The following is a 23,125-nucleotide window of genomic DNA, read 5'->3' as shown; positions in this document are numbered from 1 at the left end:
AGGTTTATTTTCCCATTAATAAATTCAACTGTTACATGAAGTAAGGCGTAAAAAACATCTTAAACCCTTAAAGACCCAAATCGGGTCAAATTGACCCAAGGCTTGCTAAAAACACTTGTCCGGAGTTATTTTGGGCCGGCGTGTACAAGCTTTAGATATCGGTCCACAATTTACTACCAAAAAGAGAATCAGACAAATTGTGGAACATTGGAAAAAATCGAGTATCAACACAGCCAATGATAAAAGAAAAATATTTGGGCTTCGTTTTTTAAAGTTTACTCCTGAATCTGAATCTGAACGACGGTTCATTAGTTGCATAGATCGTAGCATTTAGAGTCCACGCCTCGGACTAAGCGCCATCAATTTTGCAGACGCAACACGGACATCCATCGAGCACGAATAGTTGTATCTCTGCGCCGTCATCAACGCGCGCGTCCTTTCCCTAGCTCTACTTCCATGTTGTATTCGTCTCTGTTTGTTTCAATTGTGTCAGTGCTTCAAGGATTACGTGAGCAACACATCCGAAGAGAGGAGAGACGCAATCGCACCTCGGTTTTTGACTTTTCTCTCGAATCTGAGCGATACCTCATTGACAGCACAGACCGGAACAACGCGAGTTCACGCATCGCGCCATAGCGCCTTCAATTTCGCAGACGCAACACGGACATCCATCAAGTACGAATAGTTGTATCTCTGCGCCGTCATCAACGCGTGTCTTTTATCTTGCTCCATTTTCATACTGTGTTTTACATTTCTCACATTTTCTGAACGGGGTTAAGGGAATTTCCAGGGGGAGGAGCACATCGCCCGCCCGTTTCAATTCCGCCCATACCCTGATCGGTTTTTTGATCATGCTGCGCAGTTGGACTTTTCATCTTAAGGTTCCTTTCGCATAACTCAATCTCATTTTATTCTTCGACCAATCCGCAACTTGACGACCCTCTGGGGCTTTTTATTTTCCATCCTAGGATGAAACTTCAACACCGTCTGGAGAACTCGCTGTTGCAGCCTCTCGTCGATGTTGAGATGAGAGCCATGCTTCCACAGGCAGTGCGCGACTTGTAGTTGGCCACGCCGAGTTAACTACGCGATCGACCTTAATGATTTCGAACGACCTGTCGCCGCTGATGAGGTGATTCGCGTCTTCAACGTCTGTGCTGCCGTGCTAAGAAAGAACGCTGTATGGACGTTCGAGAGTTGCCAAATTTCCCTCGATGAAATGATTATTTTTGAGGAAAATTATGAATATTTTTCCTTGAAATTTTTAGCAATTTTAGATCAAAATGAAAACAAAATTATCTAAAAAAATTGGAAGAAAACAATTCATAAGTTTACCAGGAAATTCGTGTTTTATCAAAGAAAATTTGGCAACGCCTGGAGGTTCAAAAAGCGTTTTTTCTTGGCACGACAGTGTGGCAAAGAATGTGTTTAAAATCACTGCACCCGATCGCACAGGCGATTCTTCATTTCCCGGACCGAGGAACGCAACTCCATTCCGAGGTTACAAAATTGTCGCGAACAATGTAATTTGTTAGAAGAATGAACCTGTGCAGTTCTTGTCTGAAATTCTTCTGATTTTTGCATGAGGTCGGAAAAAATACAAGTCAAATTTTCGGTTAGGAATTCCCTGTCAAAATAAAACTTTCGAGAAGAAATCTGGCGATTTTGGAAAGGGGTTAAGTTCCTTCTTGCAGGATACGACGAATTTCGCGTCGCGCACTGCCTGTGGAAGCGCAGCTCGAGTCTGAGATGGTGCGAGCGACTTGGCGCGATGCTCGCCTGGACGCCTGGTCGCCTGGGGGTTCGCGGAAATAAGTTCCGAGACCGTCGAAGGAGGAACTCCGGCGAAAAAGCTGGGAACATGCTCGAACAATGGATAATTGCTCTTTACCTGCGTTGCAACTTGCCAACTCCTGTCGGCCACCGCGCGAGAGAACCCGGGAGATAGTGCTATTCAATCGTCTCGTGTCGGTGGTAAGTGCACCATCCAGTCTTGCCAAATTTCTTCAGATCCCCGATAAAAACATTGGTGATAGATTGTTTTGGTAACATGCTAGTTGTATGTTACACTGAAAAAAAATTCTCTGTGTTTTTACCACAGTCCGTTGGTACCTTTGCCATCTCACTTTTTTTACCAATTATTAGTAATTTTACCAAGACAGACTGGTAAGTTTACCTAAAAACCGGTATTTTTACTGTTTTTTTTAGGTAAGAAAACCACTTTTATCGGTAATCAATTCCCGGTAACTTTGCCATTTTATCTCGGTAATTCTACCACAGTCGATAAAAAAAATTGGCGTTTTTACCAAGGTCCAGTAAAATTACCGAGAAAGTCAATAATTTTGCCGAGATTTCTCGGTAAAATTACCAATTCCATAAATGGTAATTTTACCAAGAAAAAACTGGGATCAAATAGTACCCTGAATTCTTGGTAATTTTACCCTTTTCTTAGTAAATACACCGAGATTTTTTTTCAGTGTACAACGATGGGACCAACAGGGAATCATTATGGTCGCTTCTAAGTGATTAATATCACAAAGTTTATACCATGTTGTCACCACGTTCAAAACGGACGTTGTTACAAAAACGGATTATGTTGGTGTAATGCATGATCTCAACTTGTTGACACTTTTTTCGATGAAATATCTATGAAACCCTCCTTTTCTATACTAGCCACATTATGTCTGTCGATGATTGCAGATTCCTACGATAAAAGTTAGGAGTATACCCCCTCCCCCTCAAAAATCGAACACACACACATTAAAAACAGGGTTGTTTTGAGCAAGGATGCTATGCGGGTCTCAGGGCTCATGTCTTAATGCACATAGTTCCGTTTGGCAGAAATACATCCATATTATCGCTCCTTTGAAGTATGGACGTATCTCTTTTTCCACGTCAGACGCAAAAAGTCTAGGAATACATGGTCAATAAGGCTCAATTCGAAAAGGAGTTTTCAAATGCTTGTTTGTTTCATCTTTGTTTTGTCTCGAAAAAGCAATAGCTTTGAATCTATTGAAATCTTACGTGAGGAAAATCGTTTAACTGTTCCAGGGATTGTTTATTTGTTTAGATTAATATTTTAGTTGAAAATTTTGACAGGAGAAAATGAGCGACCAGTTGAGCTCTGAGCTCATCCTACCCCATTTTCTCCTATACTTTAATTTGGTTCCTTTTTATCAAGCACGGTTTATTTAAAGTTCGTACCGTAATAAGCAAACTGTGAACGACAGGAGCACTCTTTTTCAGCGCGGATTTTCCAACGGCAACGGTTAAAGTATAATTTATTTAAATAAAAATGATACTAGAATCAAGTGCATTAGTGTAAAGACGTCTTTTTCGTTTGAGACTAAGTAAAAGTCCCTAATTAGTCGAGACAGTTGTAAACAAGTTTCGAGCGTAGCGCTAACGGAACGGAATCGGAATTTATTATTTACCGAGGCGCTGACTTAGAGAAACAATCAGAGCTGTAACTATTTTATTTTGTTCACTGCACCGCTGCAAAATCTCTACCAGCTCAACAACAGTTTTGATTCCCGATATCGCATATTAGTTTTTCTTAAAAAAATATTTTTGAAATTAGCTAGATGTAATGGTGAAATATCGATGCTAAACCACGTATCTCCGTTTGCAACTTTCGTCGTAATGTATTGTTTCTTCGAATAACTCGTCAATGTAGTTTCTTAAAAACTCCTTATTTGACTTTTCTTCTGTGTTAGCAGAATATTCTGTATTTTCAAGCAGTAGGTAAAGTTGTCTTATTTTCTTTTCAAAAAAACGAAATAGAAGCGGAAATTTTAAAACACCGCAATGGAGGTACGTGGTTTCATATTTTGGTCATCGACATCATACATCTAAGTGCGTCGCAATATCATTTCGCTCGATATAGATAAGTGATAAGCCATTCATAGTGGAATTCCTTGGTCCTTCATTGAAATCACCCATTTTCTTTCGCCGACGTTTCTCTGTATTCCCGCGCGATGAGGTGGCAGTGGCGTGGCGTGTTTAGCGACACATCGATTTATCTGTCAATTAAACCGATGGAAAAGGATCGATGAGCAGGGTGTTCGCTACAAACACCTTAATAATCGATTCTTTGCCCTAGCTTTAAATGGGAGGATATCGATAATCGATCATTCACGCCTCGCCACTGTGAAATTGTGCAGTCTCTTTGGTCAAATTTCGATATTTGGCTCGGAACTTATCCGAAGGAGTGAGGCCCAGGTTCTAAACCAGTGGCGTGGCGTGAATGATCGATTATCGATATTTCCCCATTTGAATCCATGGTAAAGAATCGATTGCTAAGGTGTTCGCTGCGAACACCCCGTTTATCGATCCTTTTCCATAGGTTTAAATGACAGATCAATCGATATATCGCATAGCACGCCACGCCACTGTTCTAAACTATCCTTGTTCTCCTCCGGGTTACCTGAATAATTTGCAGGGAACGAAGATGGTTTTATTAGTCGTCGGCTGAATTCTCCGGCGCTAGTGTCTCCCGGAGACTGAATCAAAAGGGCTAAATTAAAGGAAGATTTCACTTGCAAAGTAGCTGTCTCAGAGTCAACGGATACTCTGAAGGGGTTCCTCCAAAGGAGACGCCAAGAGACATTTCTACCGTGAGTGTTCTATTCGAGCCTTCTGTGACACGACTTAATTTTGGGTTCCAGGCTCTAATTGACACGAATATACGCTGTGGTTTCGTAAAAAATAGAGTTTTAGATTTTTCCCTGTAAAGGTCAAAATTTTGGCAATCATATTTTCAAAAAAAGAAAACATTGATAAACATTTGCAGCACTATGCAACAAAGAAATGGTTCAATTTTTAAAAAACCACAAAACGAGTTGTTACAACTAAGGAACAGTATACTCTAGGGGGCTGGGGACGGTTTTGAATGTGAATTTTTCTTTTTGCATCGTGAAAATTTTTGATACGATGGAATGTAGCCGGCAAAGACGTAGTCTCAGCAAATTTTTGAGGGGGCGGCAAATACTCAGGACGTCTTACTTTGCCTTAGAATTAAATAAAATCTACTTAAATTGACCAAAAAAGTCAATTTTAAATTGAGAGTTGAGGAAGAGCCAATGGACCCTTTCTACTCTCCTTAAAAGACGCTCCTGGTAGCTAATACTGAAACACGGAAGTAAAGCACTTTGGATTTACCTTAAGTAAGCATAAGCTCTCCGTTGGCCAGAATGCCAAGCACTGCGCTTTTAGCACGTAGTTGTCAAGTTTCATTTTCAAAAAAATGCAACGCTCACAATACGTTTTTAAGGAATACACATATTTGTAGGATCTGGCACCGCATTGTGTGAACGACTTCTGCGCCCATGTTATTTCCTTTGGCGTAATCTCCAAAGATTAATCCCGGTTGGAAGTGAACTCTTTCTGTTGTCTCAAATCCCTCCGCCATGACTCGCGATAAGCAATTACTCAGCCACGCGTGTTACTCCCCATTGTCATCGTAATCATGCCAGCTGTCTCTCTTTATTGTTCCTCCCCAGGTTTTTTCCCTGTTTCCGCGAGTCGTTGTGTTAGGTTTTCATTAAGTTTATCAGAATTTTGGCCGATTCTTTAGCCGCGAAAGCTCAACCCTAGACTCTGGCAGACAGTAACCGTAAGAGACCGTTAGGAATCATAACCAATAAAATATAAACGTTACCAAGGGACGTTACGTTCCTTAATTACGAAACGCTCTAGAGGGGATGGCGGGTCAAGGAGAGCGTCACGCTATTTTGCTTAACGTGTTAAAGGATAGGAGTCTACTTCACAAAACTGTTACAATGGGGGAATGGGGGGGGGGGGGGGCAAAAAATGCCGAAAAAGTGTACGTTACGTAATTTAGGGACGGTTCCCCAAGGTTACGAACTGAAGCAGGTGAGTATTGTTACAAGCCTCGAGTAGAATTGGACTGCATTTTGCAATTTTGAGCTATAAATTCGGGCTCTTCTAGAAAATTACTTATGTGCATAGGGAAACTAATGGCACATACGTTGTTTTTAAACCAAGCTAGAATTTATAGTTCCAAATTGCAAAATGTAGTCCAATTAGACATCGGTGAGAGGTTTACGGACAAGAAGATACACACATATGGAAACATTGCAACTATCAAATGTGGGACTCAACTATCTTTATGAAATGCGTGTTGAAAATATGTTATCTATAATATCTATATCTAGTTCATAAGTTGATGAGCTACTGAATAATGGCAGCATTAGTATTCTAAATTAATGTTTATGGGGAGGAGAGTAAAAACCCCAATCTGTTATGCTGAATGCTGAACGATTGATGACAAGATTGGTCCATTGACCATACATGTGCAGTGGCATACTCTAAGTTTGGTCTCTTGACGTTGAGGGACATACTGTGTTAGGACATACTGCTAGGGGCTGGGTTTTTTAAACACTATCGAATGATTTTTATCGATGAATATCATATCTAAAGGGATTTATCGATAAATATCATATCTAAAGGGATTTATCGATAAATAGCATATCTAAAGTGATTTATCGATAAATATCATATCTAAAGGGATTTATCTTTCAAAATAAATTATTCGATATGAATTCAACAATCGACTCGCAGGTCACTTTATTACAGGGCAAGGTTACACAAGCCAATTATATCTGAAAGCAGAGTTTTGAAAAAAGACAAATGTTCAGTTGTGTAGAACTGGTAACGTATGTTAGATAGAATCATCGCAGCGAACATAAACACGGCACACTACCATTGAGTCCGAAAACAGGAACCAAAAACCACATTGGGTTCCGTTAAACTTTCTAGCTTCTTCTACTATTTTAATAATCTCGCTTTAACTATAAATCAATCGCTGAGTGCGATTTCTGCTTCTATACTGTTAAGCCATACGGTTTAATCTGAACAAATTTATAAGAATCGCGCCCTATCTGCTCGTGGCTTCCGTCGAATCTATCCAAAAATTCGCCATAGTGTAAGGTTGCCTGTATATAATTGGACTACATTTTGCAATTTGGAACTATAAATTCTAGCCCGGTTTAAAAACAACGTATGTGCGATTACTTTCCCTATGCACATAAGTGTTTTTTCAGAAGAGCCAGAATTTAAAGTTCCAAATCGCAAAATGCAGTCCAATTACTCCGAATCAAGCGCGCATCCTACTAAATTTAACACAGGTTTACTTTTAAACCGAAAGGTTCTTTTTTAAAAAGGCTCAACGTGACATTTGCTGATTCGCTCGGTGCTCCTCATTTTCGCGTTGACATTTTCGTAGAACCAATAACGGGCACGTGGAGTCAAGGCTCAGGACCACTCCACCCCCGCGCGCTGTCCTGGACCTTTAAGTGTTCCGAAACTCGGAAATCCAATTCAGCGTATTTACAGAGAATCAAATCTAATCAGGGCGCTTCCTGATAATTTTGACGCAATCCTTTGCTTTCGAAGCTCCAGCCCTCGCGCTCCCCGTGTCTTTTGAAGCTGTTTACCGTGTCTTGACAAATTTGAACGACGGAGCAGTTTGTGAGGCGAGATTGAATTTCTACTTTCTCTCGACGGGTTTTCCTCCGGCCTCGATCCCGTCGGATTCGAGGTGTCGGTTCTCTTCGATATATTTTTTTCTCGCCCCACAGGATTGCAAAATTTCGATGACATGTAAAATATTTTTTAAAAAAACAGGCACTCTCCACTGCGAAAAAAATGGTATTCTGTTTTAGCACCTAGGATGTCAAAAATGTGTCTGGTGATCCTAATACCTTGTGACCTTGGTTGCCCTCGCAGTAGAATTTGCATTCACAGGATGTAAAGTTAACTGCGAGGGCAGTAAAGACAGCGTTTTGGGATCACCAGACACATTTTTGACATCCTAGGTGCTAGAACAGCATATTATTTTTTTCAGTGGAGCCGTTGAGAAAATTCGGAAAATCGGTAAATTTTCAAGAGAACAAATGAGCCAGGGACAGCCGGGAAACTGCGGGAAAAGAGCAAAAGGATCAAAAGAACAACAGAAAAGTCATGAAATTTATCACCCAAAAAAAGGGATGCTGATTTAACATTCTGGATGTAAAAAAGTGTGCGAGAACTCACAAACCGCTGAATTAACCGCCACAGCAGTGAGTTTTACATCTTGACATTGCTGAAGTAACTGCTGTGGCGATTAATTCAGCGGTTTACTAATGTCTAAGATTATATGAATAAAATTACAAATAAATAGAACAAGCCATGAAAAACTATCGAAACGTGCACAACTTTTTTAGAGTTGCACCGTAGGAATTTACAACCCTCGCATTCTGAGCGTAAGGCAAGGATTATAATTACAGAATTAACATCGATAGATTCCCTTTACATATCGATGGTGAAACTACCAAACCGCGTATCTCGGTTTGCGACGTCGCAGACTTCCTGTCATACTTTATTTTTTAAATGAAAAACTACGTAATGTCCAGTCTTGAGAATTTCTGTGATTTTTCCTCTTCGTGCGAAGAAAATTCTGTGAAAATTTCAAGGAATGATATTGATTTGGTCTATATTTCTAAAAAATAAAATGTGAGCGTAGATTTTTAAACACCGCAAACGAGATACGTGGTTTGGTAATTTCACCGTCGATATATGGCAAAAAAAATTGGCTCCTACCCGGTCAAACTTGTTCTCGCGTTTGTGTGGTTCATGCTGTTTTCACATCAGACATTTTTCACGCACATTCGTTCTCAATTTTTATGGATTTCTTTATTTTGCATGTTCTTCCGTAGATTCAGCTTAAAATGTTAAGGGTAATTTGGGAAAACTCGGCCTTAATCATAGACAATACTTTTTCGTTCCATTATTGTGCACATTCATCCGTATTGCTAAACTTTGTTCAAGCGGGCATTGCATTAAGTAAGTTGGTTCTAGCTATGGAAGAATTCTGAACAAGTAAGAGGGCCACGGGGTTAATGGAGCCATTTGTGTTTTAAGCAGATGCTTGCTTTTAAGCTTGGGATACCCTTTATCTTCCTATTAAACATATCGTTCCCTTTCGACCGAATTATCAAAAGCCGCATGCGACGTTTCATGATCTCCGCCGCCATTTTATTTTTTTACAGAGATATTGATCAACGAAGCTGTCCGACAATTTAACTGAATTTTCTTTGTGCTCCTGATAAAATTCACTGAAATTTTCACACAGATTCAACCAACAATTTCTCTGTACATAAATAAAATGGCGGCGAAAATTTTGAAACGTCGCATGGCACTTGTAATACCTCGGCCGGAAGGTGACAATATGTTGGCACTCCACACCATTGCACTCGGGTCTCTTTTTAAAACTCTCAATGCGAGCGTGCATGGATGATTTGTTTAGAGTACTTATATAGAGAGAGTATGGGCATGTCGAAAATTTTGAGGTTATTAGCGCGTCTGACTCTAGGTCAATAGGTCCAGGGTTCGAATCCCGGTGGTGGCGACAAATTTTCATGGAACTGACGAGTGGATCTGTAAGCAGAATTCGCTCGGCCTTAATCCGTGAAAATTTGTAAGCCCGAGCATGGATGTCTACCAAACTCCCTGATGTCTTCGGACAATAAATAGTGCCTATAGATGGCTGTAGATTCCGAAAGGAATAGAAGCCACTAAACTCTCAATAAAAAAAAAAAAAAAAAAAAAAAAAAAAAAAAAAAAATTGAGGTTAGGTGATGGAGCTCTTAGACCCCAAAAGGGTAGGTAATCTATTAATTCAAATTATCCGGAGTGATTTATATAATCACAATTGTTGGAAACCGTCATTGGTAAAACACGTATTTGACTTGGTTTTTGCATAAACTTACTCATTTTTGCGGAAGAATGCTTACTTATGAATTTTTTTGTCCATTTTCGTTTGATATTGGAGTCTAAAGATCGACAGTGACATTTTTCGTTTTCAAAGGTTACCTACCCCTTTTTGGCCCTAAGAGCTACATATTTCGAGTTGTTCATACTCTCCCTACAGAGGTGCTCTAGATTTGCTCAACGTTACTTATTCAATCTTGCAACCCTGTGGCAATTGCCGCGAGTCGATTCGTCGAAAGGGATCCGTCGTGAATGGAGCACTTGTCTCTAGGAGAGTGATTTCTCCGGAAAGAGCTTTGGCGATCGCGGAAGTGTTGGTGAAAAGCTAGAAATCAGAAATTAGATTTGGAGCGCCAATAACTTCTTCGGCGGAAATCTTGTATTGACATTGATTTCGCTTGGAAAGAAAAGGGCACTCTGCTTCTCCGACAGCTATTTTTGCAACGAAAAAGAAGGAAGAGAGATGAATCGGTTCATCCGCGGCGTCTGTTCGAGGCCCCACCCTCCACCCACGCCGGTTCCGTAATGTCTATTTATTTGTGCAGTCTCTAGATTGGAAAGACTTGGATCAGAGCTATGAATACCATTTCCTGCGTCGCGTCGCAGCTCGATAATTTTCGGTTTCGTATTTTTTTTAAGGTCCAAATGGACCGTGTTAAGCAGAAAAGTACTAAGCCGCACCGGTTATTGTCAAATTTAACTGAGCAATTTAATTTTTACATGAAAACGGTTGTGCGGATTTTGGTGCAAATTTCAGTGAATTTGATGCATAGCAATAAGCAAATTTCTAAAAGTTTTCAAAATAATCCGCACGAAATTTCTCTCGTAAAAAAATTGCCCACTTAAATTGGGCAATATCTGATGTGGCTTGGTTCTTTCCTGCTCAACAATAGGCTGCTTCATTAAGATAGATGTTCTGTCATAAAATTTCAAGTAAAATAGGATTGAACACCGAAAATAACTGAAAGTATTTTCTAACAAAGATACATAACTTTTTCAATGAATTACTGACTAGTATCCTCAAATTCGAGTGGTTTTGTACTCTTGTACCAATAGAAAGCGTATAACTGCATGTTGCATTTAATGAGATGATTTTGAGCTCTGAACGCAACCGATTGTTGTGTATTACTTACAAACCATTTTTAACTATCAAAAGCACGGTTGCGTTTCTATATAGGTATATTTTTTGTAAAACGATTCGCTAAGCAGTAGACTTTTAGTATGAAGTCCCCTTTTCTTCCTCTTGGCGACGGCCACTAAAATGTAGTAAGGCATCACTATCCAGTATGAGAACCGTCATCGATTCCGCATACAACTATTTTAACTCCGGCGTAGTCAAAGAAGTATCATGCATGATTGAAGGCACTTTTCGGAAGCGCGTCCAATCCGCTGATTTGATAGCATCTCAGAGATTAAGTAAATGCGTGCCGGTGAACGCAAATTACTTTTGTTATTTTAAGATAATCTTATGGGCAACGGCTGATTTTTTTCCACCAAAAAATGAGCAACACATTTTTTGCAGTAACGCATTGAGAATAATCGATTTCGTTCGAAATAATTGGCAGTTTCTTCTTGTTCTGAGAAAAACGCGTGTTACGTCAAGTACGCAAACTGTGTTTTTTTGTGTCAGTATGAAAACAAGTAGATATGCGTCGGAAATGGATTCAATCAAAATTGTCTCAACTACATAAGATGGTGCCTAAAAGTTTGTTCAATCCACTATTGGAACTGGACCTAAGATGAAACCTCCTCATCTTTTTAGATTTTGAAAGGCATGGTCTCGGATGGTCAAGTATGGTCGAAGTTTTTGCATGGTTCCTCTGGAGCATCTTGGAGCTTGGAGCGCACTTATCGCTGATTTTCTCACTGTACTAAACCGAATAAAAACAATAATTGACATCTATAAATGAAGTCATTTTTCGGCCTCCAAGAAACATTTCAAATTGAACTTCAGAGGGAAAAATTAAAACTAGAGTCCAAAGTTCGATTGTTGCAATGAAAAAAAAGTGTAAGGGGTTATCCCCTAAAATTGTGCTACTACCCCAATTTGTTGGATGATATGGACATTTCCAATATTAATTGTAGTAGTAACGCAACTCAAGCTGAGGTTGTGCCGCAACATTTGGGTTAGTAACCTAATTTACTGGGGTACTACCACAATCAATTGGGGCACTACCGCAAGTAATAGGGGTTCTACCACAATTAATTGGAAATGTCCATATCCTCCAACAACCTCGTGCTCTTTTTAATCCGTGTTGTTACATTCATGCGTAGGTACAACAGTATGGTCCGTACCATGGCTTCCCAAGTAGCAGTGATCGCGATAGATAGCGATTTTATCGGTTGATTATCGCGATTATATCGGTGGCAATTTATCGCAATATTATCGAATAAAAAATTGCGATTTATGGCGAATAAATAGCTATGCATCGCAATTTTTTGTTCAATAAAATCGCGATCAATTTTCGTCGATAAAATCGAGATTAAATCGCCATATATCGCGATTTTTGTTGCGATAATATCGCGATAAATTGCCGGGCGGTAAAACAGCGATTTTATTGCAACAAGATCGAGGATAATCGCTCAGATGTTGATGATCTTAGCGATTTTATCGCCGAAAAAATCACAAAAAATTTTTCCGTTGAAAAGTGATACTTGGGTTCAGATGAATTCGTGCCTTTTCTTTGGTCTCGCGAGAACGTGACCATCAATTGGACTGCATTTTGCAATTTGGAACTATAAATTCTGGCTCCTCTGGAAAAACACTTATGTGCATAGGGAAACTAATGGCACATACGTTGTTTTTAAACCGGGCTAGAATCTATAGGTCCAATTGCAAAATGTAGTCCAATTCAACTCTTTTTTGACTGCGCTGACTGGAGCAAACGGCGAAGTTTGGCGACTCCGGCGGGTGTTCGCCTTGCCAAGCAGTTTGCATAATTCGATGGCCGCCTTCAAATTGAAAATTCGAGCCCCCCGAAAACCTTCGCTTTCAAACGGGACTCGGTAAACACACGATTTCCCCGACAGTGGTTAATCCGGTCTGACCCAGCATATCCCCGGCCAAGATTACGCTCGAGCTTCCTTCACGTGAGGAAAAGCCTAACTCCAACGACAGTATCGTGACACTTACGCGCTTTTCCCTGGTCAAACGACCGTCCTCGAGATGGAACCGAGATAAGCCCCGTAGGAGGAGATTCCGCATAGATTCGCAAATGCGGAGTCCCTGCTCGTTCTCGATCCCGGGATTGCTCCTCCAACGACTTTTCCTCGAGCGAGATCTGTTTTCCTTAATTTCCCTCAATGGCCCTTTAACTCGGGTCAAAAACTCCAATTTAATTTTTGGACCGTGATACCCTGTCGTTTTAGCCCGTTAAATTAGGGATGCTCCAAAGGGCAAAAGAGCATTTTAATAGGACAGGAGGAGGGGGTTCGTATTCGAAGTCGTTCCGTAAGCAGTTCTTTTCATGCGTATGCACCATGCGACCACTCAACATTGCGATTAAAGAGGTTTAAAGAGGCCGCAAAACATACATTTAGAAAAATGTTTAAGCTGTTGTGATACGTTTGGTTAATATAGGAAGTAAAAAACACAGACTATCCCAAATTTTGTGTTGATTTTGATACAGTTTATGATGAATTTAGCACCGTGAAAATATAAAAGAGCTCTCCTTCAAGAAATAGAGTGTGAACGGAAATTTTCATCGTATCAAATTGAACTATACGCATTTTTTGAGTTCGGCTCTCCGCATTACAGATTCATCACAGGGACGTGCACCAGACGCAATGAGCACACACTCCCCAGGGAAGCAAGGCGCTATAGGGGGCCGGGGGCGGCCTAAAATTATAAAACCATAAAATCGATATCACCGGAGTTCGAGGAAGACGGTGGCTGTAAACTTTAAAGTGCTTGCCGGCGCCAAGGATGAAGTTGCCTTGAATTTCGAGCCGATCTCTTGTGCAACACCCGACCGGCAGCCACCCTGCCACCCCCGAGCCGATGCGACGTCCTCAAACCCCGATCAGTCACCCCCCTCCGCCATGCTCTCATCCCTAATTCGGTGCGAGGCATGCGGTTTGTTGGGTGCCTCTCACCGGGAGGATATCACTCGAGGCCTATCATGTTCGCATCTGCATATCTGCCATACAGTGGATCGAGCCAATTAGAGAGGTCGGACATGAAGTTTTCTCCTAAAACTGCAAATTTTGATGTTTATTCCGTTACGTTGTAACATTTAAGGGGTGCCTCTGTAAGAGAATTTTACGATAAATCAGTAAAACCACTTTTAGAACCTCAAAGTTGCGTATGAACAGAGCTTGAAGCGTTTAAAGTTTCCAAATTTTGTCCGACCTGTCCTATTGACTCGATCCACTGTGCGCCATCCAAATTGCCGAATTTAGATGGAAAATCGAACGTTGATTACTCTCCTTACTACGTGTTTCTCATTCCATACAATTCGCCTTCTATAACCGTGATGGTAAAATGAGCACCTTGGGAGCACGAATTGTGTTCTGCCGTGCTAAGGAAAAACGTTGTATGAACCCTTAGGCGATTCATGCATTGCCAAATTTCATTTGGTAAAATATGAGGTCATTGGGAAAGCTCCCAATATTTTTCTTCAAATTTTTAAAACAATTTTGTTTGCAATTATATCTAAATGATATGAAAATTTCAAGGAAAAATATATACATGTAACTTTCATCCAAAATACATTTTTTTATCGGGAGAAATTTGGCAACATTCGTATGTTCATACGGCGTTTTTCCGTAGCACGGCAGTATTGCGCGCAGTAGTTTTGTCTCTTTCGCTCAGTTCCCGCAAGGAACACACGTTGACAATTACTCCCCTTACTATGTGTTTCTCACTCCATATAGAGTTCGCCTTCAATAATCGGTATGGCAATATAAACAGTGGCTAAGAGCACGAATCGTTTACAAAACGATGGCATATTTTTCATATTTTTTTGTGGAAGTGGGGGGGGGGGGGCTGGTGAAATGGACCTAGCGCGCAGTAATCTTGTCGCTTTCGCTCTACCCCCAACAAACATTGATTATTCTCATAATTGCGAGTTTCTCATTCTATTGAGTTCGCCTTTAATAACCATAATAGAAAATTGAGCGGCTTGAGAGCACGGTGAATAAACTGAAAAAGTTATTTTTTGTGTTCTTGTGTTACTTTTGGTTGATGTAAGATGTGAAACACAAACCAACCCATATTATTTGTTGATTTTGGCTCAATTTACGGTAAATTCAACGCGAAATATAATGGAAAGACTGGAAAATCTCAGATTCAGCCGGATGCTTGGGTTTTTTTGTGTTTTACTTCCCATATCGACCAAACCTTTGTGTTGAATTTTCCGTCTGTGTAATTGCGCGCAGTAGTTTTGTCACTTTCGTGCAGTTCGGGTAGCGACCGATTATTCAAAATGGACGTTGATTATTCTTTTCTACACCTGTTTCTCATTCCATCAAACTTGCCTCCCATAACGATGATGTCAATACAGAGTCGGACTGGCGTAAAAAAAGTTAGGCAGCTACTAGGATTTTGGGGCCCCTGACGTAAAAACTGGGCCCCTGTGGGGGGTCTGGGGGGTCGCCCCCCAGGGATGGAGGGGGGTCCGGGGGTCCTCCGAAAAATTTTGAAAATTTAACTCCTGAAAATAGAAGTTTTAGGCTCTTTTTGCATTGAAATTTGATAAACAGCGCCTCCGAAAATGTCACCTATTTTTTAGATATTTTTTGAAAAATTCGGCGATTCCTCTTGTTGATAAAGAAGCACATAGCCTCCTCAAACTTTACGCAGGGGCCTCTGCTGGTATCTTTTCAGAGGCCCCGCCCCTGAAGTTACCTTCTCCCGGCTGCAGGGCTAGTAGGGGCGCCTCAAAAAAGAAGTCATTTTAAAGTGAGTAACCTTCAAAGACCGGAAAAAAGAGCTTTCGAGACCCGGAAGGGCCCCTGAAAGTGAAACTCTTTTTTTCGAGCCCAGGATCAGGGGCCCCTGCTGACATCTTTTCAAGGGCCCCAGAAGTGACCTTCTTCGGGCTATAGGGGTCTCAGAGAAAGAGTCATGCTGTTTAAAGTAAAAAACCCTTAGAGGCCGGGAAAATATAGCTTCGAGGGCCGCTCTAGGGCCCTTGAAGCTCATATTTTTCGATCGCTGAGGGGCCCTTGCTGGCATCTTTTCAGGGGCCCCTGAGGTTACCTTTTTCCGGCCGTAGGGGCCTCAGAGAAGGTGTTATGAGTTAAACCCTCAAGGACTGGAAAAAACGAGGGTTTTTCAAGGATTCATTTCATTTATTGAAGAAAAAATTCATGGATTTTTTTCAAGGATTTTTCACTTTTTCATGGGTTCATTTCATTTATTGAAGAATAAATTCAGGAATTGTTGGCTCAGGGGCCCTTTCCGGGGCCCCTGAGCCGACAATTCTTAGGCAGCGATCGCTGCCTAGCTGCCTTAGCCAGTCCGGCCCTGCAATATGAGCGACTTTGGAGCACGAATAGTTGCGCGCAGTAGTTTTGTCACGTTCGCAGTCCCGGCACGAACACACGTTAATTACTCGACTCACTTTGTGTCTCCCAGTCTTGGTTCGCCTTCAATAACGTGATGACAGTATGTTCAGTTTCGCAGCAGAAATAAATGCGTGGAGTCATGTTTCCACTTTCGCTCAGTTTAGCAAGGAACATCCTCGGATTCCCTGCCTTTTTCGCTCTCACTTGACCTGTAATCACCTCACCATACTTTCAAAAATCGCGAATGAGGCGTTTTTTTGGAATTTTTTTTTCGTTTGCTTTGATGCGCCTCCCGTAGTAATATATTTTGTAGGTTTCGACAGATAGTTCCATCTATTATTGATTTTCAACTGAATAATGAGCAGTATCGAATCATAGAAGCGATTACCACGTTAGAAGTCGTCATGAAAGTTACTCTGCATTTTTTCTAAATTATGGGATATATACTCCCAAAATTTTGAATAAAACATTTTCACAGTTTTTCGACACCTAAATGGAAAGGAATTGGGCGGTTTGGGATTTTGGTCAAATGCAGCAATTCCGATCGCGGTAAATTTTTCTTTACTATACATCATTGGACACTCTAGATTATTGCAGTGGCGTGGCGTGAATAATCGATTATCGATACCTCGCCATTTGAAACTATGGTAAAGAATCGATTACTAAGGTGTTCGCTGCGAACACCCTGATATCGATCTTTTTTCATAGGTTTAAATGCCACAACAATCGATATATCGCAATTCACGCCACACCACTGGATCTGAGCATGAATTTTCCGCGAAAACTTCGTGAAGGGCCATACGTAGCTTTTGCGAAAGACTCTTCAACTTTTGGTTTGAAAACTGTACTGTTTTGGTAGGAAAATAAACCCCTTTTCCACCAATGATTTCCCCTGACCCACCTCAGAAATTAAAGGCGGATCAGTATGAATTTAACATGTATTCCCCATCCGTGGCGATTCTTCCTCCTCTACATTTTACGTATTTATGCTATTATTATTACATCCATTTGCACATAGTTTTGATTCTTGTGTGGCACAATCACGACCAATTTTATACGCCAAGGTTATTCATAATCCTCTCTAAATTCAATGTATTTATACTGCGAGAGATCATGCACAAATAAATTGAATAAAAGGTACTATATCGGATGTGCGTTCCTCATAGTTCTTTTCAATTTTGATTTGTTTGCACATTAAATAGATCCTTTTAGCACAAAAACGTCCAATCGTAGTCAGAAAACGCTGAGGTTATTCTGATATCCCCCCCAAAATGGACGTATTAATGCTAGAAGAAACTATGCACAAACGAATTAATTTAAAAGGAACTACTTTCATCGGAATTGCATGCTTCAAAGCTCCTTCTGATTAAATTCATTTGCACCTTGCACAAAGTTCCTTTCGGCATAAATAAGTCCATTTTTAGCCAGGAAATGCCGAGGTTATAAAAATATCCTCTTTAAATTCGATGTGTTTATGCTAGAAACAAAAATGTATAGATGAATCGAATAAAAATAAACCATGTTCATCAGACTTGCGCGGTGCTTTAAAGTTCCCTCTGATCAAATTCATTTGCATATTGCACAAGGCTCCTTTCACCATAAATACTTCTTTATTTTAGTCAAGAAACGCTGAGGTTATAATAATACCCTCTCTGAATTCGACATGTTCGTAGTAGAAAAACAGGTGCACAGATGAATTGAATAAAAGCAAACTGTGTGCATCGAATTAGCATGCCTCAAGGTTCCTTCAGATTGAAATTCATTTGTGCGCAGTTCCGTTCAACAAAAATTTGACCATTTTTTGACGAAAAATGGCCACTTTTTTGTGAGGGTCTATTTGAAAATGAGTATCCAGAAACTCATCAAACTTCAAACTTGCGTGCTTCGAAGTTCCTTCTGATTAAATTCATTCACACACTGGACAAGGCTCCTTTCGGTATAAATACGTCCACTTTTAATCAAAGAACGCTGAGGTTATAATAATATCCTCTCTGAATTCGACGCGTTTATGCCAGATGAAAAGGTGCGCAGCTGAATTGAATAAAAATGATATATGAACATTGGATTTGCATGTTTCAGAGTTTCCTTCTAATCGAATTCATTCACGCATTGCCTAAGGTTTATTTTGGCATAAGCACGTCCATTTTTAGTCAGGAAACGTCGATGTTATATTTATATCCTCTCTGAATTCAACGTTCTTATGCCAAAAACGAAAACGCACAAACGAATTGAGTAAAAATGACGATGAGCATCGATCGGCTTAGCGTGCCTCAAAATTCATTTAAATTGAATTCATTTATGCGCAGTTTTGTTTGACAAAAATACGACCAATTTTTGACGAGGAATCGCCACTTTTTCGTGAGGGTCGATTTGAAAATATCCGGGAACTCCATAAACACCTCTCTATTTTAGTCAAGAAACGCTGTGGTTATAATAATACTCTCTCTGAATTCGACAGGTTAAGAGTGAGAAAAAAGGCGCACCGGTGAATCGAATAAAAACTAACTACGTGCATCGAATTAGCGTGCCTCAAGGTTCCTTCAGATTGAAATTCATTTGTGCGCAGTTCCGTTTATCAAAAACACGACCAATTTTTGACGAGGAATCGCCACTTTTTCGTGGGTGTCGATTTGAAAATATCCAGGAACTCACCAAATCTATGAGCTGGGACAGTCGGAGCCCGAGCTTGACGAGGACGGTGTTGGTGTTGTTGCTGACGGGTCGGATGAGTCGATTGTAGTTGCTGAGCAGGTCGTCGTAGAGTCTCTTGGCGTCCGGGTTTCCTCGCGCCATCGTCAACGCGTAGACGAGGATGAGGAGGAAAACAAAGAGCCACTCCCGGAAGCACATCGCACCCGCGGATTCTCCCTCGCGCACTTCGACGATCACCTACATTTCGCGAAGGATTCCCGGACGAAATCCCCGATTTTCATCTCGGATTTCCACGTGCCCAAACGGAGGTCTGCTCGGCCCGGGTAGAGCCCCGCTAGTGACGCCAGCGCCCCTGGCGGCGCCCGCCGCAACCGCCCCGCCGCCCCGACATGGATCCGGACGCGTGGACCTGCGCCCTTCCCGCGGCTCACCCCTCGCTGCTACAGCCCCCGGTCCATTCGAGGTCGATACGCGCACGATAGATCGTGTTATCACGCCCGTGGAAAATCTCGGAGTTCGATGTATCGATGTCAGCTCCACTCTCCGGCCCGGATAATTTATTTCGTCCCTCGCCTCCCCCTTCGATCCGCGTGCCCTGCGCTCTTCCGAAACTCCGCGCGAACATCTGGGCGTTGCCGGATTTCTAGTGGCGAGTTGGCAACGCCAAGCTTTGCTCTTGTAAATGCAAGTTAAAGAATCGAATGGAGATGTTGCATGCGTAAGGAATCTGCGATATGACTGTTGATTCTTATGTAAAAGTTCGCGAGAAACACGATGATGCCACTGGTTTTCTCTGAAATCAACTCCCAAGCTCAATTAAAGCTCTCAAGTTGAGGCCGAAATTGAGGGGATATCCCGCGCTATCCTGAGAGTCCACCTCTACATCAAGACAAACTCTCCGTGCAAAGATACGGAGCAATTACATTGACAGGGCTGCCACTTTATTTGGGGGCTCTAAAACTGAAAACACGGCAACCCTGCTAATGTATTTGCTCCCTATCTTTGCATGGAGAGTTTGTCTCGATGCAGAGGTGGACTCTCAGGATAGCGCGGGATAACCCCTCCATTTGGGCCTCAACTTGAGAGCTTTCTTTGAGCTTGGGAGTTAATTTCAGAGAAAACCAGTGGCCACATCGTGTTTCTCGCGAACTTTTATAAAAGAATCAACAAGCAGTGAACTCCAACACAATGTGTTGATAAGGCGCGTCATTAACTCGCACATATCAACCCCTTTAGTTTTCATTTACAGAGATTTCAAAATAGGCAAACAGCACAACAAGAGAATTCACGATCCAACACTGCGAGGTCAAAGACGCACCTTGACGAGACCGTGTATTGTGAAAGTAGAAAGCTATTCGATCGAATTTAAGTTTTTTGATCTGCCTCAAGCAAAATCTTATCAGATTCTTGAAGAAAAGTGCTACGGAATAATTTAAGCGAAGAAAGGAAAAATTCTGTCGAACTCCTAGAAGATAAAGTCGATTTAAAGGTATTTTGGGGCTAAAATACCCAAATCACCGGTAGTAAAAATCCCGTTATATTATTGAAAAGAAATTGACTCGATATAAATGCTATTGCATTAAATACGTCTTGATTTTGTTATTTCAAACGTCTTTCCATGCAAAGAAGTTCAACCATGTCGTTGCTTCATTCATTCATGAATTGAAAGTAAGCAATCTACATCCCGAAATCTACTGATTTGCCGTAAAAAATTGCAGAAACTTGATATACCAGGTCGATGCACCCACTCGTTGAATTTACCAACCAATTTCGTGAGTGCAAATGTGTAAAAATCAATATGCTATAGTCATTTTGGGTGCATTTATTTTTCATGAAACAATAATAATTTCAATCCCGAAAAACCATCAATTTTCCGTATAAAATCGAAAAAATCAAAATATGTCGACTCCCCGACGTGAAAATTAGATTCTACGTGTGTAAATACTTATGTATCGATATGCTGAACAGAAACTATGTGTGGACACAGTCAGAAGCCCGCGGCAACATTAATTCAACAGAAAAACTGTAAAAATTAGATCGGATTTTAGCCGCTTTGCCCGCCTCTCCTCGCTACTTACAACAAACCGTTCTTATACTCACCTCAAAATTTTTCTCAGAGCTTTGGGTTATTATCAGCTTCCATTTAAACTCCGGTTCGATGGCCGAATCGGCTGCCAAAAAAGCAAGCCACTGTTCAAGGGTTCTATGAGAAATTCGTGATATTATCGGCTCTCAGGAAATCACCCCATGGCTAAAATTGGTGGTATAAATGTTTAAGTGCTTAAAATAATCGTATTCAAGAAACTAAGGAATTAAACTATGGAGTCAATTTCTTTTTAATAATATAACGGATTTACTACCGGTGATTTAGCTAGTATAGCCCCAGAATACTTTTAAAGCGCCTTTGCGTTCCAGAATCTCGACGGAATTTTTTTTTTTTTTTTTTTTTGCTTAAACGATTCAAGAGACATTGTAGTTAAAAATATAAAAAATTTTCGATTTGGACGTATAAAAAATGTTTAACTCGTTCAGGCACACCGTGTATTGTATGGAGTACTGCTGTTATTCGACCGTTGTCTTCAGGTCAAAATTCTTACAAAGAAGCCCCTTGCAAGAGGCGAATTTTTTGTAATTTCTCCCAGTTTTTTCAGCGTTAGGTATATAAATGAATTGCTTGTCAAATTCTGAGGTCAATTATATTTAATTGTAATTTATACTTTCTTTTTTTCCCCTTCATTTTATTTTTCGTATCGAGAAGTCGAGGTTTTGTTGATTTCTTCGGATTTCGATTACTGTAACTTCTCTTCTATTCGGCCGATTTTTATGAATGAGGTCTCTTTTTATTTGTGTTTTAACGGAGAGTAGGGAAAAATTTTTTTTTGAAAATTGGACGAATCCTAGCGTGACGGTGAAATGGTTAATGAAGCGTGAGTAATTGGGGTACGGGTATCGGCCGCGTTGGGACCCAAGGCGGCCCAAGGCCCATTGTTCTTCGTGACGCCGACGCAGTGATCAGGAGCGTGGGGAAGAGAGGGCTTAGTGGACTCCTGTATGAGCCACGTTTAGCAAATGGTCTAATGAGTCTCGAGGCTCATCACAGATTGCACTTACCACTATCCTGCTGGCCCCGGCTATCTGAGCAAGGAGTACCAACTTTTGAAAAGGATAACAGTGGTGTGGAGATATGTTAAAGCAACGTTTTGAACAAAACGGAGTGAGTGAAATTCTCATTCAAGGAGTGCCGAACTGGTCAGCCATCCTCGAATCAGTTCGCTTGCTTCCGCTTATATATGCATATTTTAAATCAGCGCGTCGTACTCTTAGGCTTTTTTTAAAAAAACCAAGTAACGTAGACTCTTGGTATTCACTGCACATAAACTAGCGAGCCCCAGAATGAGAAACAACTTTAAATCATAATTATTGACGGATAAATAAACTTTTTACACGCTTTGGAAAATCTCAGAAGTTCGCGGTAGTCACTTTTCGGTAAGGAACTAAGGGACTCGGTTATTGTATCGAGCAGGGTTCGAAACGATCGCAAAGGCGGTATACTACGTATACGCGCCAACAGTCGAATCGCAAATTCCTCACACATGCAACATCTCCATTATATCAGGGCAGGCTGTCTCACCTGTTACCGCGATCATTTGAATGGATTAAGTGGTCACATAGAAGTGAGACTGGTAAAATTTGGAAGGAAATTTGGGTCAAGAACATCTTGGAAAAGTCGTAGAAAAAAGGCTAAAATAAACCGAAAAGCAGAGAAAATTGCATTTACGGTAGTGGCAAATTTTACGAGTTGTGGCACGCAGTTTTAGCTCGTTTCATGGCTGGATTGTAGGATGACTATTTATCATCCCGTACTCTCTCGAAAGTCAAAGAATTTTTCCCGGAATGTCGGTTTCCTGCGATGTGGTTGTTGTAGCAGCGCTGGCTGCATGATCAGAAGGTCCAGGGATCGAGCCCGGCCAGGCCATAAGTGTCATGGTCAAGCTATAGACTGTAGAGTGTGGACGCGACGCTGAGAGTTTCAGTGTGAGACCGATTATTGATATTTTTAATTTTTTTATTTATGGGACTGTTAAATTATGTGGTCTAGTCTGAAATAAATGTTGTCAATGAAAATTTTGAAGACCCGCACAAGACAAATGATCAGTATTTTTGTTTTAAAAAAAATAAAAAAAAAACTCAC

General features: G+C 40.9%; 1 protein-coding gene across 1 annotated transcript in view; it reads right to left on the bottom strand.

The window, feature by feature from the left end:
• Positions 1-19,290, bottom strand: part of nAChRalpha2 (nicotinic acetylcholine receptor alpha2) — an 89,761-nt gene extending 70,471 nt beyond the window's left edge. Inside the window, exon 1 of the mRNA XM_019056897.2 lies at positions 18,934-19,290. Coding sequence (XP_018912442.2) covers positions 18,934-19,131 — 198 coding nt within the window. The 5' untranslated portion in view covers positions 19,132-19,290. The remainder of the gene's footprint in view (positions 1-18,933) is intronic.
• Positions 19,291-23,125: the final 3,835 nt, after the last annotated feature.

The sequence above is a fragment of the Bemisia tabaci genome, chromosome 5 (genome assembly GCF_918797505.1).
Source record: "Bemisia tabaci chromosome 5, PGI_BMITA_v3".
Taxonomy (NCBI): Eukaryota; Metazoa; Arthropoda; class Insecta; order Hemiptera; family Aleyrodidae; genus Bemisia; species Bemisia tabaci.
This window is presented reverse-complemented; position numbering and strand designations above follow the sequence as displayed.